The sequence below is a fragment of the Aotus nancymaae genome, unplaced genomic scaffold (assembly GCF_030222135.1).
Source record: "Aotus nancymaae isolate 86718 unplaced genomic scaffold, 86718_ANA_hifiasm-v0.15.2.pri h1tg000007l, whole genome shotgun sequence".
Lineage (NCBI taxonomy): Eukaryota > Metazoa > Chordata > Mammalia > Primates > Aotidae > Aotus > Aotus nancymaae.
Genome location: NW_026988418.1, coordinates 10,639,214 through 10,656,083, shown reverse-complemented (window position 1 = coordinate 10,656,083; position 16,870 = coordinate 10,639,214). Strand labels below are relative to the sequence as shown.

The 16,870-nt window shown below is 53.2% G+C and overlaps 1 protein-coding gene across 12 annotated transcripts; it reads left to right on the top strand.

Annotated features, from left to right (window-relative positions):
- The first annotated feature begins 297 nt into the window (after positions 1 to 297).
- Positions 298 to 16,368, top strand: TAL1 (TAL bHLH transcription factor 1, erythroid differentiation factor). Of its 12 annotated transcripts, none has more exons than XM_012434859.2 (6): positions 696 to 1,148; positions 2,759 to 2,892; positions 3,181 to 3,336; positions 6,687 to 7,133; positions 8,479 to 8,573; positions 12,526 to 16,368. In XM_012434859.2, the coding sequence occupies exons 4-6, from the start codon at positions 6,688 to 6,690 to the stop codon at positions 12,978 to 12,980; spliced, it is 996 nt and encodes a 331-aa protein (XP_012290282.1). In that variant the 5' UTR covers positions 696 to 1,148; positions 2,759 to 2,892; positions 3,181 to 3,336; position 6,687; the 3' UTR covers positions 12,981 to 16,368. The 12 variants fall into 12 exon arrangements, with proteins under 12 accessions (XP_012290284.1, XP_012290287.1, XP_012290291.1 ...); XM_012434858.2 differs by lacking the exon at positions 2,759 to 2,892 and adding an exon at positions 1,285 to 1,488; XM_064372316.1 differs by lacking the exon at positions 2,759 to 2,892 and adding an exon at positions 3,547 to 3,788 and having other exon boundaries at positions 12,526 to 15,254.
- The last annotated feature ends 502 nt before the right edge of the window (positions 16,369 to 16,870 follow it).

Here is a 16,870-nt window from a genome sequence, read left to right as displayed (position 1 = left end):
CTGGATCCGCTGGGTCCTAGACAGCGCGTCCAACGCTCTCCGCAGCGCGTTCCGTTCCGGAGCCGGTCCTAGCGCCGCTCAACCAGTCCCCACTCCCTCCAGTGAAATTGCCAAATTAAAATGAATCATTTGGCCCATAATGGCCGAGGCGCTTATCGGGGGCGGGCGGACCCGCGGCAGTGCCTTATCTCCGCGGCGCACACGGCCCCGGCGCGCCTCGGCCCATGCTAACGAGGCCTGGAACGTGAGTGGGATTAGAGCGCGTCGGTGGAGGAGCCTGGCGGGCGCGGCGCGGGCGGGGGAGCGGGAGCCGCGGGAGGGGCCGGGCCACCGCCGCTCAAGACCAGGCCTCAAAATGGCCACACACGCACCCCAGTAGCAGAAAAACGTGAGCATTCTGGCCTTTTTCTAGGGGAAGAGCAACCCGCGGCCTCCCACCGAATTCCTCATCAATGCCCTCCTCTTTTCCCCCACGTCCGCAAAGAGGTCTTCGCTCCCTTTCCTTCGGTTTCTTTCGATGGGGGGGCATTTTCCATGGACGCCCTCGCCCCGGCTGCCGCCGCCCCTCCCGCCAAGAGACTCTCTTCCTTCCTTCCCCCTTTTCCTTACGCAATATACAGAAATGCGCGAGGCGGTGGTTGGTTTTCATTTCTTCGTGGTTGTGTGCATGCGGTGGGATTGTGCGAGTGCGTTCGTGAGAGCTGTGGGCGGCGTTGGCTGCTTCCGAGTGTGGTCTTCTTGGCGGAAGGCTGTGTGTCCGAGTGTGGTGGTGCCTGCGCGGTTGGGGTGTGTAGATGTGGACCCTTCGAGGCCCTTCTGCGTTTTCTTCGTTGCGTACGATTGTGTTCGGTTGGCGTTCTCAGCAGGGCTCTGGTTCTGTGTGTGGGGTGTGTGGCCTCTGCGACTGTGTTTGGGTGGTGTCCTCGTTATGTCGGGCGTGTGTGATCCCGACTGTGCTGGGTTATGTGTCCGTGAGCCGCTGCATTTGACTGATTTCGTTGTGTCCTGTAGGGCAGTGTGCGGGGCTGACCATGTCGGCTTCTGGGGCAGTGCTGGGTGGTGCTTGTTTGCTACGCTTCTATGGGGCTGGACCCTGTGTGGTCCTGTCCGCGCTGAGTTGTGTGCCTGTGTGCCTGTGTCCTTTAGAGGTGCGTTTGCAAATCGCTGGGGGCGGGAGTGGGGGGAGGGCGAGCGAGAGATCGAGGCGCTGGTGGGGGAGGCGGCATGGGGGCGGGGAGCGGGATTTCACATTTTATTCCAAATTATGATGTATTCGGGAGCCAGTCGTTGGCTTGGATGGGCGGACAGCGCTGGGTCGGCGGCTGCTCTGCCGGGAGGCCCGCCTGTGCCTCGTTGTTTTGAAGGGTTCGTTGGTGAGTGGGAGGCTCCTCCAGGCTTGAAGCTGAGCAGCGCTCGCCGAGGCCGGCGCCTTCGAGCCTGTGACTGCGGGCTTCTGTTCCCGCCGCACTCCGGCTTCCTCCATTTCTGGTCAGTTTCGTGGGTGCGGCTGCCGGGGTCCGAGGGAGAGGCCCCGAAAGGACAATGGGCACATTCACCAGGCCTCGCGCCTCGGGTGGGGACATTCGGGATCACCTCCAGGGAAGATTTTCCCGCCCCGTCTTCGGGGGAGCGACATTGCCGCTGGGGTCTGGTACCCATCGCATCCGAGACCGCGACCGAGTCTCGGCGCTGGGAGGGACCGCGTTAGTAGGACCCTAGCTCGGGTTTAAAGAATTTTGTTTTATCAATTATTGTGATTGCTAATGCCATCATCATCACAATTGTCATCATTAAATCCTATTTTAATTAAAATAACCGTCCCAGAGCGCGGCAGTTTGTCCCTTTTGGCTTTTTCGGCAGGAGAACAAAGCAGCGGGGTTTTCCCCGCTAGCGCCGTTTTCTAAGTTGCTGGGTTTGAGGTAGGAAGAGAAAATGGAGAGGGGGACGGACACAGAGACTTGGTCCTACAGAAGGCAAACATTAACCCCCAGCGAACACTCAAACGTTCACCCCCAGCGAACACATCGGGAATGGATGGATTCCCCCTTTCTTTCCCCCCTCCCCTCTTTTAGATTAGAAGAGGAGGAAGAAAATCTTCCTCATTGTATTGCAATCCAGGGAAGAATTATTCCTATATTTCCATCAAAGCCGGGGTAAATAGAAGGAGGCCATCGCAGTTGATCCAAGACTTCGATGTGTGATTATAAGCCTGACGATTTAGGCAAAACGAATTAAACAAAATCCACTAGGGAAAAATAAAAGCAAACTAAATCCTGCAACATCCTTGAAAGTAGCAGTGGGTTTGTTTTTACCTTCCTTTCCTTTTAGCTTGTTTATTGCTGTAACAAATCATTAGAATTCTCCCTTACTCTGTCTAAACCCCGAAAAATCGAAAATCGTTTTGTTCGGATGGTGGAGGGGAAGGCGGGGTGGGGAGGGACTTTTCCCCTTTCTTTCTCCTTTTCTTGGTCTTTATTTCGTTTTCTTTTTCAGTCTCTCTTTTCCTCTCTTTCTTTTTTCTTTTTCTTAATCAGTAGGGAGACGAGAAAGGACCTGAATAGATAGATATCTTTCCCCAATCCCCCTTTTCAACTCCATTTCTATATGAAAGTATAGCCCCTGGAATTGAGTTCTGCTTTCGCTTTGGGTTGGAGGTGGGTGAATGGGAGTCAGGTAGAAAATGAGGTTGGGGGGACTCCAAGGTTCTGTCCCACCGACATGGGTCTAAGGACTATTCGCCTTTCCTTTCCCGACACAGACCTCCGCCCATCCAGGCCCGGGACTACCCCTTCGCGGTGTAGCGGCAGCCGGAGACCTGGCTGGGGATCCAACTGCATAGACACCTCCCTGCTTAGAAAACAAACACGGAACCAGACAGCTCTCAGTTGGAGGGTTCGAAAATGTTCCAGGCAGCCTGTGGGGAGGGGTTGTTGTTGTTGTTGGACTAAATAGCTATTCCTGATTGGTTATGTATAGGGTTTTTTAAGGAGAGGGGAGAGGGAAGGCTCCAAACACCTGCAGGTTGCGGGCGGAAAGCTGTTTGCGATTCCCTGGACTGGTTGGTCGGGGACAGGAGGTAATTCCCAGCCATTGACCCCTATTTCTCTCTCTCCCTCCCTCTTGCCCTGCCTCTTTCTCTCCACCCCTGTCTTTCCTGGAAACTCGCTTTGGGCGCGGCAGATCGCCCAGGACCACACCGCAGCGTAACTGCAGGCCTCTCAGCGAAAAAGGGGGAAAGCAAAGATTGGGGTCCGCATCCTCCACCTCGGCTTCCGCCCCTCTCCGGCGGAGTGGAGATCCTATTCAGAGAGGCCAGTCTCTCTAAATATGCCCCAGGTGAGTTTTCAAGGGGATGGTGCCAGTGGAAAGTGTCCAGGAAGGCCTTGAGTTCCGGCCCGGGGTGAGGAAGGCTCGGGACACAGGAGAGCCCAGTCTCAGATTAGGTGTGGGGGGAGGGGAGGACCAGCCGGAGCTTGGAATCGGGATCTGACTGCTGCTAGCGCTGCTTCTGTGGCCTCCAGCGGCTCTTTCCCTTTTCCGCCCTAGGTAAAATCAGCTAGTTGGACTTAGTCGTCCAAGCCGTTCCCATTGGTCCCGGTTCTGTGGACGTTTCGCAAGGCCGGTAACTTTGGGGCGGCTGTATCCGGGTGGTGCAGACTGTGCCTGGAGCTCCCGCAGGAAGAAGGCGGCAGTCTTCCTGGCTAGTGCAGTCCTAGCTCCAGCGGGCCCTGACCCCGGGCCTGAGGCCTAGGGCGGGGCGGCAGGAACACTCCTCTACTCTGGTAGAGGTGAGGATGGCGGTGCTGTTCACTGGTGGGTTTGGTACTCGTGGAGGCTTGGGGCTTCTCCAGGGTATTGTGCTGGTGTGGGCCCAGAAGAGAGGGCAGAGGCTGGGTGTAAGGGCTGAGGCTGTTTTCATCTAAGAAATTCTCTCTATGGGGAATTGGCTCTGCTTGAGACCTGCCCCCAGGAAGAATCTCCTGGGTGCTCCTGTCTTGTTCTGGCATAGGTGGAAATATTCTGGCTGTCTGGCAGGCAGCTGCAGATGAGGATTTCATGTTGGGGGCTATACGCAGGGTCTCTGCAGCACAAAGAGAGAGGAGCTGTAGTGATCAAATATTCTAGAATGATTCAACCTACAAAATCTCCTTCCTCCTTCATTCTCCCCACATAAAAACAAACAAAATCACTCAGGCTTTCCTTTCTGTAATCCAAACCAAGTGATGCAGTTTAGTTGCCAACAACCATCGGTGTTTGTGAGTGGCTTCTTTAGGGCATGGACCTCTGGTTGGTGATCCTGGTTGCAGAACAACAGGCAGGATTTTCCTAAAATGTGGGGAGGAGCTGGGAGAGGTCCTCCACAGACCCCGGGAGCCAGTCATATGTTGCTTACAAGGAGCCTTGAAGATGGGATATTTATAGGTGTCTAGAGAGGACATTTGGGGCTAGGGTCAATTCATCTGGAATACATACTCCCATTGCCTCTCAGGAATACGTACTCCCATTGCCTCTCGGGAACCCACCGCTACAGCAGAAGCTGAGCAGACGAATTAATTGGAGGGTAAAAGTGTGTCATAACAGAGTCTGAGCTCAGTCTGCAACTGCAGTGCACACTGTCACTTAGAAGCTGGGGCTTAAGCGCAGGTTACTGGGCTCACACCGGTGTGTCAGGACAGTGAGCAGTGAGGTAGGGAACCAATACCTTGAAGCTTGTATGTTTCCCAGGGGTTGATATACTTCTGGCACATTTCACTGCTGCTGGGAGCAGGAGGACCTGGCTGATATACTTCTCGTGCATTTCCAGTGGCCTTGGTGTCTTGGTGGTTGCATTCTATAGATAGACCTATTGTCTCCACCATAATCATAAACTTACTTTCAATGAAGCGTCAGGGACCTACTGCCTTTACAGCTTGTATACACCAGGTCTTAGGGAATTTTGCAGTTTCTGTGCCAGGCCTGGGGGGCTGGCATTCCAAGAGCAGGTGCACAGAAGTCTGAATCTTGATTCTCTGTCGTGCTGGGTGTCTGTTGGCAATTGAGCTAAGCTCCAGAGGAGGCTGCAGAAGGTCCGTTCTCCCTTCTAGGGTGAGGAGTGATGGTTCCCAGAATGACTGCTGTCCAGAGCATTGCAGTGGCCGTATGGGAGGTCAATGGCTGCTGTGTATAATTCGATGGACTCTGCATGGGGCTAAATTGATTTTTTGTATTTGTTTTCTTTTAAATACCCAATTATATAATCCAGAGAGCAGAAAGCTTATTTTAAACAACTTATGTGGAGTTGATCATATATGTACAACTCACAAGCATCCCCAAACTCTGGCCTTTGAGTCTCCCAATTTTTCTGTTTTGCTCCTTGCTGGGGCTGGCTCTATCTGGATGAAGCCAGGTGATGGAAGAACCCCAGCACATTTGTGGGAAGTAGAGTGGCTGCGGTCTTCTTGGAGTATGCTTGTGGGGGCACGAGGTGGTTTCGCTGCTCTGGGAATGTGGGAGGGTAGAGCAAAGTGAGATTATTGTTCTGGTCTAGCTGTCTCACAGGTAGGCTGCGAGTGACTTTGGGCCAGACAGTTTTCTCACTGGTGCATTCTCCTTGTTAATATTGATTACTTGAGCATTTGCACAGTACTTTCAACTGCATAAAGGAGGTATTCCTTTCATTTCCCAAAGAACACCAAGGCAGGAGATGGTGGCGAGGGGGGCTGGAAGTGTTCAAGGGCCTCATGACAGCCTGTCCTGCTCTTGGATGGGAGTCTAGACCCCACTGGCCTTAGAAAACCCTTCAAATGCCGGGCTCCATTCCACCTGAGCCAGGCCTCTCTTTGAGACTCGACCTCACTTCCGAGTCCAGCTGAGTGGAATGGAGTAGAGTGTGCAGAGAGGTGCGGCTAGCACCATCTTCTTCCCTTGGTGACCTCTCATCTGGGTCTGAGTAGGAGTGAATGTCCACTGGCCGGGGCACAAGACTCACAGTGCATTTGCTGAGTGTAGACAGACACTCCCTCACTCCCCAGCGGGGCAAGTGTGTGTGTGTGTGTGTGTGTGTGTGTGTGTAGGGATCTGGTTCCTCGGGATTATTCTCAGCCACCTCTAGCAGAGTGGACCCCAGTCCCTGTAGCCTTCACTTTCTAATTCCCTACTTTCACCCGCACCGGGTTTCTGGGTGCGCTCCTAGGTGGTCTGAGGGTATTGCTGAAAGGTCAAGGGAAGTTCCCAAAGCAACGAACCTCTGCCTGACAGATTCCCCGCTAAAACCAAAGAGCACGGTCGGGAATTTGTTCCCTCCTCTTCCCTTTCTGCCTGAGAAGGGGGACGGGATAATCTCTTTCTCGCCTCCTTGTACATTTCCTTCCTCCTGATTTCCCCTTCTGTGTTTCTTTCACTGACTGTATTCCTTTTCTTCCAATGTCTCCGTCGTCTTCCTCCATCTCTGTCCTTTTGGCCCCCAGTCTCTGTGTCTCTCAGGCACCCCTCCCTTCTCCCAATCCAGAGACCCCCTTTCCCTCCCGCCCTAGCCCCGCCCGGCCTCCCGCCCTAGCCCCACGTGGCGCTTAACTTTGTCTGCCTCATCTCACATCTCGGTGCGTGAGTTCCTCTCTCTGCCCTTCACCCCTTTGCCCCAGCCCACGTCAGTGGATCGGGGGCGGTCGTCAGAGCGGGCGTCCGCTTGTCTGTCTGTCTGCCCGCAGGATGACCGAGCGGCCGCCGAGCGAGGCGGCTCGCAGTGACCCCCAGCTAGAGGGACGGGACGCGGCCGAGGCCCGCATGGCCCCCCCGCACCTGGTCCTGCTGAACGGCGTCGCCAAGGAGACAAGCCGCGCGGCCCCCGCGGAGCCCCCAGTCATCGAGCTGGGCGCGCGCGGAGGTCCGGGGGGCGGCCCTGCCGGTGGGGGCGGCGCCGCCAGAGACTTAAAGGGCCGCGACGCGGCGGCGGCCGAAGCACGCCATCGGGTGCCCACCACCGAGCTGTGCAGACCTCCCGGGCCCGCCCCGGCCCCCGCGCCCGCCTCGGCCCCTGCAGAGCTGCCCGGCGACGGCCGCATGGTGCAGCTGAGTCCTCCCGCGCTGGCCGCCCCAGCCGCTCCCGGCCGCGCGCTGCTCTACAGCCTCAGCCAGCCGCTGGCCTCGCTCGGCAGGTCAGGGGCCAGGGGCCAGGGACCAGGGTCTGGGCGGGAGGGGCGGGTGGGCAGGGCGACCACCGGCACCCGGGCTTCCCTTTGGCACCTCGGAGGCGGACTGCCGAGCGGGTGGAGCGCCGGGAGAGGTCATTTTACACCCTTGGGCCCCAGAGCCTCAAGCTGGAGCCCCAGAGTGAGTGCAAGTGAGGGAGGAGGCTTCTGTGCGAGAGAGTGTGTGCGTGTGGCTGCAGGGTGCATGGCTGTGTGGAAGCCAAGAGGAGGGCGTGGACACCTTCGGGGTTGCAGGCGTGTAGCTGGTGTGCTGTGTGGTGGTGTCGTGGGGGACGGATAGGAGGGAGTCACCTGAGCGTGGGTACCAGGAGTGTGCCTGCATGTGCTTTGCTGTGAGCAGAGGTAGACGTTTGCGGCTGAGTGTGAAATTCATTCGGAAGCGTAGTGCTAGGTGGACAGGCAAGAGATAAGGATCCGAGGGTGGTGGCAGGGGCACCCTCCCCTGAATCTCCGTTGGAGGGCCCGCCGGAGGACTGATCTATCCCTCCACTCTCAGCCTCTCTGCTCCTAGCCATGGTCTCTGGCCCCAGCCCATACTCCAGGAGGTGTAAGGGCATCGGCTATGATGATGACGGAGAGACGCGGTAGGGTTGGAATAGGGACCGGAAGATGGGCCAGGGATAGAGTGTGGGACAGTCCATGAGTCTGGCTGCACCGAGACAGAGTTATGGAGAGCCCAGAGTGGGTGAGGGCGGAGAGCTAGGGGGTGCATTTCAGCAGAGGGGAGTCAGGGTTTCCTGTCTGTTATGTCTCCACAGCCCATTATGGGTGGGGTGAGGTGGGGGAGAGGGGACAGTATGCCCCTTTGTGGTGATGGAGATGCACACCATCAGCTATGAAGGTCATGTCTGCCTGAGTGGGCACGTGTTTGAGAGTGGAGGTGTGTGTGGATTGTATGCTTGTTTCCAGGACAGGAGAATGGAGAGTGTTTCTGTCTGTGGAGTATATCTCTATGTGTGTGTGTGTGTGTGTGTGTGTTCATTTTTGTGTTTGTTCCATGTGTTATTCACCTCTGCTTCTGTATGTGTGCCTGTGTGTTTGTGTGGAGGGATGCGAGGTTAGGTGGTCCTTCCTCCCTTTGCTTGTTTCATGACAGAGTGAGGGCATTCCGTGTGTGTGTGTGTGTGTGTGTGTGTGTGTGTGTGTGTGTGTGTGTCTATTTCCAGCTCAGTGTGAAGGGAGAAGGGTTGTGGGTGGGGGGGCCTCAAGACATGTGGGGAGGATCCCTAAGGAACCTCTTTCTCCTCTCCCCCCAATGTGGATCTTGTGCTCTGCCTGTTCCCTCCCACAGTGGGTTCTTTGGGGAGCCGGATGCCTTCCCTATGTTCACTACCAACAACCGAGTGAAGAGAAGACCTTCCCCCTATGAGATGGAGATTACTGATGGTGAGTCTGCCCCACCCCACCCTTGTACCTGCCCCTCACTCTGGTTAGAGCACTTTGCTGGGGGGAACAACTGGTTCTACTCCGTAGGTGTCTCACAAAGTTGGGTGGGCCACTTTGGAAGCCCAAACTGCCTGCAGCTGAGCTGGGGCTAGGTAAAGTCCTGGGTGGGGCTAGCAGGGTCACACTCATAGTCCTGTGAAGAGGAGACATGGGAGAGAGACACATAGTGACGCTTAGCCCAAACCTCTGGAGTTAATTTCAGTCCCCACTCCAGGCTCCATTCCTACACTTTGGTAAGGATCCCAAGTGAGCGCAGAAACACACAATATCCCCCAGCCCCCATTCTAGGCACTGACCCTCAGGGATTCCCTGCACTTCCTCCCAAGTCTTCCTTAGAGTCTGGAGTCTGCTTCCTCTCTGCAATGCTGTCATCAAGGGTGTCCTGCAAGGTCCCTACTCAGTAGGCTCCCCTTGTCTCCTGTTAACACATTCCGGGCTGAGACCTGGAGTTCCCTTCCTGACATCATGGATTTCTGCCCTGCTCCCTGGATTCCCTGAGAAGGGCCTTGGCACTGCTCCTTTGAGCTACTTGGATATTCCCTGAACTTGCAGGGATGGTTTGGATAAATGGGAGATTTGGAAGACCCTCACTGTCTTCCCAAGGTTGACCTTATATAGTAGATGGGTCCCAGCACCAGGGGCAGGAGAGCAGGCACTTCAGAGCTGAGGGACTTTGAGCCAGACCCTGATGCCCCCAGAACTTCAGCTTGACTGTGGCCTGGGGCTCCTGTAGGAAGGTTGCCCAAGGCCTCAGAGCCAGGCTGAGATCTGTGTTCCAAACTGGTGGGAGGGGTGTGAGTATGGAGCTGGATCCTCTGGAGTTGGAACCCTCTGTGGTGTTCTGGAGAGGAGCTGGGCTGGGGTCTGGACATCAGAAAAGACTTCAAAAGACACAGCCAGCCTGGGGCACATGTGTGCAGGGCTGAGAGGCAGGGCTGCCTTGCTGCTAGATTAGAGAAGGGTTCTGTAGTCTAGGAGAGGTGAGTATACCAAAGAGGAAGTAGATAGGACCAGCTCTGAAGTTTCCCAGGGACTAGGCCTTTTCTCCAATAGGCAGAGGAGGCAGAGCATAGGGGCGAGGGTTTGTGGGGTCTGCAGGAGTGTAGGGCAGTCGTCACCCATAAGGGTTGGCAATATTTACAAAGCACCTACTCAGTGCTGGCCAGAGAGAGGCAGAGGATGCTAGGAGGGGTAGACAGACTCAGGAAAGAGGAGGGTGAGGAGAAGGGGTGGTTCTCTGGACGAAAACTAGAGATGAGTAGTCAGACATGTAGGCAAGGGTAGGGTCTGGGCATGCAGGATGTGTCTAGGGGACACTGAAATTAGACACTGAACCCAAAAGAGTCCATAGAAGTAGAACTAATGCAAGATCTAGAGTTAGGACTCGATGTGGATTCCTGTTGTTGAATTGCCACTACCATTTCTTGAACCACCTACTATGTGCCATGGACTTTGTGTGCTTGATTTCTGTTTAATCCTTACCAGAAGCTCATGAGGGCAATATTATGGTTTTCATCTCACAGATAAGGAAATTGAGGCTGAGAAAGTTTAAGCAGCTTGCTCAAGGTCACATAGCTAAGTCCTGGACACCCTCATAACACTGGTCTCAAGCTTTGGAATAAGTCCCGACCACTTCCCCACCAACTCCTCCTCTGGATGTAGTCTAGTGCCAGCAGTGATGGCAGTTATAACTACCTCCTCCCCAACTAGGTGCTCCCTCAAGATCGCCAGCATTAGTCATGGTGGAGGGACTGTCCTCCCTATGTCACCACTGAGGGACACTCTCTTTCTGGCCTGGAGGCCTGAAAGCAGCAAGTAATTTCCTCAGAGGCAGTCCAGGGTAGCATTGCCCTGCAGGTGTGCTGTGTTTTTCCCGTGCTGGGTCTGGCCTTTGGCAAAGCGTCAGCTGGGCTGGGGCCTGCTAGGATTTGGAAAGGCAGCTTCAAGGTACCATGGGAAGGGGATGATCCTTCCCAGGAAAATTTTGTGTGTGTGTGTGTGTGTGTGTGTGTGTGTGTGTGTGTGTGTGTGTGTGTCTCCCCGTGCATGTGCATGCCTGCGTGCATGTAGGAGAGAGAAAGAGATGATCAAGCAGTGAGTGCAGCATGGATGAGCTGATTCACATACTGACCACTGAGGTGAGGTCTGCTTCCATCCCAGCCTCAGTGTCTGTAGCTATAAAATGAGCAGTGGGACTTAGGTGATGTCTGAGCCCTTCTCCTCCCCAGTTTTCACACTCTAAGGTCTGGTTCCAGGGGTTACTAGAAGAGGGCAAATAAATATCTCAGGACTGGCAGTTCCTTCAGTGCACAGAGATTCCGGGACTATGTGACCCTGGCCCTGTGCCTCGGTGTTAGGGAGAGAAGCAGTCTCCTCAGCTCAGAAGTTCAAGAACACTAGCAGGACCCTTCTCTATCTTCCCCTGGCTTTGCAAATCCCAGGTCAGACTTGAACACAGCACAGTGCTTTGCACACCATAGGTGCCCTAGACATGTGTGCTGATGTCCACCACTGCTCTGTCTTTATACATGGAATGTTAGTGACTATTGGGCCAAGCCATAATCAGTGTATTGTAGACGTGGGGAGACCAAGGTAGCCTTCAGAAACCTGCCTAGAGCTACGGGCCATGGCTGTGCATAGCTGTGTCTTCACTTCTCTCCTTAGTGTGATAACCTTGCTGCACAGGTCTCTGCTCTCCCCTCCATTCCCCACCTGCCACCGTGATCGGTCAGTCAGCAGACATTTCTAAGCCCCCACTCTGTGTTTTCCATCACCCTTAGGATAAAGTCCCCCTGCCTTACTGCAGGGCCCTGTGGGGTCTGGACCCTGCCTGCCCTGATCCTGTGCACAGGACTCCAGCCAGCCTGGCTTCAGGCCTTGTCTAGTGCAGGGCTTGTGTGCCAGTCTCTGCTTGAATACTCTTCTGCCTCTCCCCTTCCTGTGCCTAGCTGGTTCTTCACGGCCTCAGAAAAGCCTTCCCAGCCATGGGAGCTAAACATAAATCTTTTCATTAGGATTCATCTCGTTTGTTTGTTTTTTAAAATTTGTTTCCCCATTAAAATGTAAGCTCCATGGGGACAGGCACTCTATTTAGTTCACCATTATTCCTCGGTGCCTAGCACAGTGCCTGGTTGTTAGCAAAAAATGAATACCTGGATAATAATAGCTAATATTTATTGACTGCTTAAGTGGAGTCAGACATTGTCTTAGGTCCTTTACCTGTGTTAGGCCTTACACCCATGTAACAACTCGTGACTTAGTGGCATTACCTCCATGTTATAGGTGATGAAGCCAAGACACTTCGCCAGTTTTTATGCCACTTGCCTAGAGTCATTCGTCTAGGCAGGGATAATCAAATAGGAATGGAGTCTGTCCGCCGGGCGCGGTGGCTCATGCCTGTAATCCTAGCACTTTGGGAGGCCGAGGTGGGTGGATCACCTGAGGTCAGGAGTTCAAGACCAGCCTGGCGGTCATGGTGAAACCCCATCTTTAAAAAAAAGAATTTAAAAAAAAAAGGAATGGAATCTGTCTCCCTAGACATAGCTGTAAGGCCTCTTGGCACAAGTGAATGAATGAATAAATAGCATAAAGTCCCCGTCCTCAAATATCTCACAGTCTAGAGAGAGAGACAAGCACAGAAACGTAAGTAATGATCAAGAGTGATGGAGCCCCAGGGATTGCGGGGTGGTGGTGGTTGGTTAGATCTGTCTGGAGGGGTTGAGGAAGTTCCCATAGACGAGGAAGCACAGGAACTTGAATTTGAAGGGTGGATGTTTTCTAAGTAAGAGGAAAGTAGGCATTCTAGGCTTCCCAAGTTTCCCAATGGATGGAGATTCCTTTGGGGAAGGAATCTCAAGCCCATTCTCCTAACTCTTGTCCTCCTAATCTCCAGGTCCCCACACCAAAGTTGTGCGGCGTATCTTCACCAACAGCCGGGAGCGATGGCGGCAGCAGAATGTGAATGGGGCCTTTGCTGAGCTTCGCAAGCTGATCCCCACACATCCCCCAGACAAGAAGCTCAGCAAGAATGAGATCCTCCGCCTGGCCATGAAGTACATCAACTTCTTGGCCAAGCTGCTCAATGACCAGGAGGAGGAAGGCACCCAGCGGGCCAAGCCTGGCAAGGACCCTGTGGTGGGGGCTGGTGGTGGTGGGGGTGGGGGAGGGGGCAGTGCACCCCCGGATGACCTCCTGCAGGACGTGCTTTCCCCCAACTCCAGCTGTGGCAGCTCCCTGGACGGGGCAGCCAGCCCGGACAGCTACACGGAGGAGCCGGCGCCTAAACACACAGCCCACAGCCTCCATCCTGCCATGCTGCCCGCCGCCGATGGAGCCAGCCCTCGGTGATGGGTCTGGGCTACCAGGATCAGCCAGGAGGGTGCCCTTAGGCTGCTGGGATGGTGGGCTTCAGGGCAGATAGGATGATAATTGGGCAGCTCTGAAGCAAGGCAGTGGACTTGATGAACTTTCCTGGATGTCTGAAGTTTGGGAAGCCTTTACTGACCCTGGGGCTGGCTTTTCTGTTTCCTGTACCAGTAGGGATCAGAAAAATGAAGCAAAGTGGTAGGTACTTTTTGTGAAGACGGCACGGTCTTCCCCCTTCCCTCAGTCCCTAATCCTTCCCAAGTAAGAGGCTGGCGTGTCATTGCTTTTGGCCTGGAGTTTCGGAGCCCTGTCTTTCTTGAGACCTGGAGTTGTCAGTTCTCATCTGAGGCATCCAACAGCCTCTGCCTTGCCCTTAACCCCTCCCAAACTGGCTGGGGTGGCCTGTGTGGCCACTTCTGTCCGTATTTATAGGTACCCAATAGCTGCCCATTTCGTGAGCCCCATCTTCACCCCGGCCTATGTTGATCCATCCAGCTTGCCAGATGCTGCAGAGTCACAAGCCTCGAGGTGCCTTCTTCAGGGCCTGGTTGAAGAAGATGATCAGTGGACAGTCTGCTCTAGATGAGCTGGGCCAGAGGATTAGGACACCCAGTCGCCCTTACTTGCCCTGGGGATCCAAGTTCTGCTTTCTCCCCACTGAGACTTGCCTTCCTAAGCCTATGGCTGTGGAAACCGCATCTGCAGCCCTGAGAGAGCAAAGGCAGAGAAAGGGACAATGATATTAGAGTGAAATGGAGCAAGAGATATTTTGGGCATGTGGGCTTCAACTCCTCCACATCACTGTCCATGCTGGCGTGAACGCCAGTGTGCTGATGGGCGTATGCTGGTGCTGAGAGTAGATGCGCAGCCCCATCTGTGTGTTCTGGATGCTTAGAGGGATTTCTTTGCTGTGAGATGTCTGTTTGCTGATGGTCTGGTCTGTGTTCTGAATTGAGCACAAACCCTATCCTATGAATGCTTTGCATTTGGAACTTTTACTTGACTTCAGTTATTGGTGGAATTGTTAGCTCTGAATAGGACGAGGATCCAGCCTCACTTCTAGGGCATGGGAAATCGAATCAGAGACCAGGCCCTGGCTAAGACCCAAACATACGCACATTCACTTAGCAGAACCTTAAACACCCCTCAATTGTGCAGCTTTTGGTCATCAAGAGTGTGTCTGGGAGTTTGGTTTAATGCAACAGAGTGCTCCACTCTGAAAGTTGTACATGCAGTTTTTGTAAATCACATTCGTATCCTTCATCTTTTAAAGAAATAACCGCTACAAGTCCTTTTGTAAAGTGAAGAATCCTTTTGTAGAGTGAACCACTGCCCCTTCATTGATTTCCTGTGTCAATCCAGATGGTGGGATGTGGTTTTCTTAAGGCGAGGCCTGTCTGTATCCTGCATCTAAGCCCATGGGACAAACTGCACAGAAGTCCTGTATGTCTGTCATTGTGCCCCTAAGTCACCCTCTCCATCTAGGCTCTGCCTTTGAGGTCAGAGGGAAGATAGCCTGTGGCCCTGTGCTGTCATGTAAGAACTCGTCACTCTTGTGTCTGGAAAGCCCCCCTTATAGTTTGGGCTTCAGCCCAGTGACTTGCCCTCACCATAATGGGGTCCCAGTTCAGTCATGTACAGACAGAGAATATGTCTGCTCCCCTCCCCTTCCTTTTAAGGAAGGTCCAGTTCTAGGGCTTGGGGCAACGTGGTTCACCTTTGTAGCACTCTGACTCTCCATCCAATTTCAGACTCCCCAGATCATGTTTTGGTGAATATTAGGGTTGGTTCCTTTCCAATATTTGAAAGATCCTATGAGGAGCCCCATCTGTCTAACGATAAAGCCATGCTGTAGGATCCACAGCTGTTTGCTTCACGGTGGATTCGCTTGACTTGGGAATGGGAAGTGACCATAGTGTGGATGGGTGGACGGGTTTTATGAGATGGATCACACATTTTACCAAGAACTCAAACTTCTGGCTCCCTCTTCTTTCGGACCTGCCATGCGACTATGGCTTGGCCTATCTCTTAGGGCTATGATGTGGACTGAAGGGGATCACGAAAAGTAGACTGTTTTGAGAACATAGAGAGCTCTATTTCCCTCAATCTCAATCCTGTAGTGGGGTTCCCAGCCTGAGTCCACGACCTAGGCAGTGGGCCAGTGTGCCTGACTGCCCCGCATTTGGGTAATTTAGATTATAAACCACTTTGGCCTGAGTTATGGAAATTGTCCTCATTTCTCCAGATTGTCTTTTTTTTTTTTTTTTTTTTGTAAGAGACAGTGTCTTGTTCTGTCACTCAGGCTGGAGTACAGTGGTGCCATCATTGCTCTCTGCAGCCTTGAACTCTGGGCTCAAGCAATCCTCCCACCTTAGCCTCCTGAGTAGGGAGGACCACAGGTGTGAGCCACCACACCTGGTTAATTTTTGCCTTTTTTTTTTTTTTTGTAGAGATGGAGTCTCGCTATATTGCCCAGGCTGGTCTTGAACTCCTGGCTTCAAACGATGCTCCTGCCTTTGCCTCCAGAAGCACTGAGATCACAGATCTGAGTCATTGCACCCAGCCCAGATTGTCTTAGTTTCTGACTTGTTCTAAGGCCAGGGGCAGTAAACAGAATGGAAAAAGAGATACGGGAACACGGGCAGATTGTGTAAAATGTAATGCGACTACCCAAAACAAGCCTGGTAGGAAAGGGCAAGGCTTTAGGTCTTTGTAAGAACTGAAGATGATCCGTAATTTTTATTTTCGCCCTCTGTACCCCATGACCTTATCCTTCCTCTCCTTCCTTGTTACCCATGAAAAAATGGCAACATTCCAAGAATAGTATCTGTACAAAGGGAAAAGAACATAAGGTAAAACAAAACAAAACACAACATTTTGAGAACAAAGATGACCATAACTATTGGAGGGAATCACATCTTTTAAGACAAATTCATATGCTTTTATTTGTTATGGCAAATAAGATGGTACAACCTTTATTCTTTTCCAAAATAAAACAAAGGGCACAGCATCTATAGTCAGCCGACAACTATTTCGGCCCTTTGGGGGTGGGTCTGGCCGTACTTGTGATTTCGATGGTACGTGACCCTCTGCTGAAGACTTGCCCCCTGCCCATGTACATAGTGCATTGTTTCTGTGGGCGGGCCCAGCACTTTCCGTCAATGTTGTACTGTATGTGATGAATTGCGTTGGTCTCTGCATTTTCTGCAGAAGAGGAGTAACCGCTCCAGGTACCTTGACCTTTGTACAGCCCAGAGGCCAACACTGTGGGTGTGTGACTCTTTAGCAAAAAAACCCATGTGGTGATGATGTGTGTATATATATAAGGATATATTGGGAAGATTTCTAAATAAAAATTTTACAAAGGGGCCCTAGGACTCTGTGCTTGCATTGCACTCCTAGGCCTGAGACTCGGAACATTGAAGGAAAAGGCATGGCAAGAACCTGTTTCTCCTGACATGGGGAGCCTCCAGGACTCAGCTGTAGTCTTAGGAAGTGGGATTCTGCCCCTGACCCTGAAGGCAGGCCTGGTGGGGAGGAGAGAACGCTCCTCCACAGGGTTTCTATTCTTTCCCTCTGCAGGCCTCATAGAGGGGGGCTATCTCCTCAGCTTCGTGCACCCATGCTTGTAGCTCAGGCAGCCTCTGCAGACATCCCCTCTTTGTGTTGGGGTCAGTTTCCATGGCTAGGACAGTTGTATATATCCTAGGTTCAGGACAGATTAAGGCCATACCATCGGAGGGCCCTAGGTTCCCTGATGACTCAATGGTGGCTGCTGCAGCAATTATGTCCGGCTCTTGAGGACTGGGGACTCAGAGACCAAGGCTGAAGGCATTGGAAGTCGAGAGTGGAGGCTCTGTGGAGGCTGCATA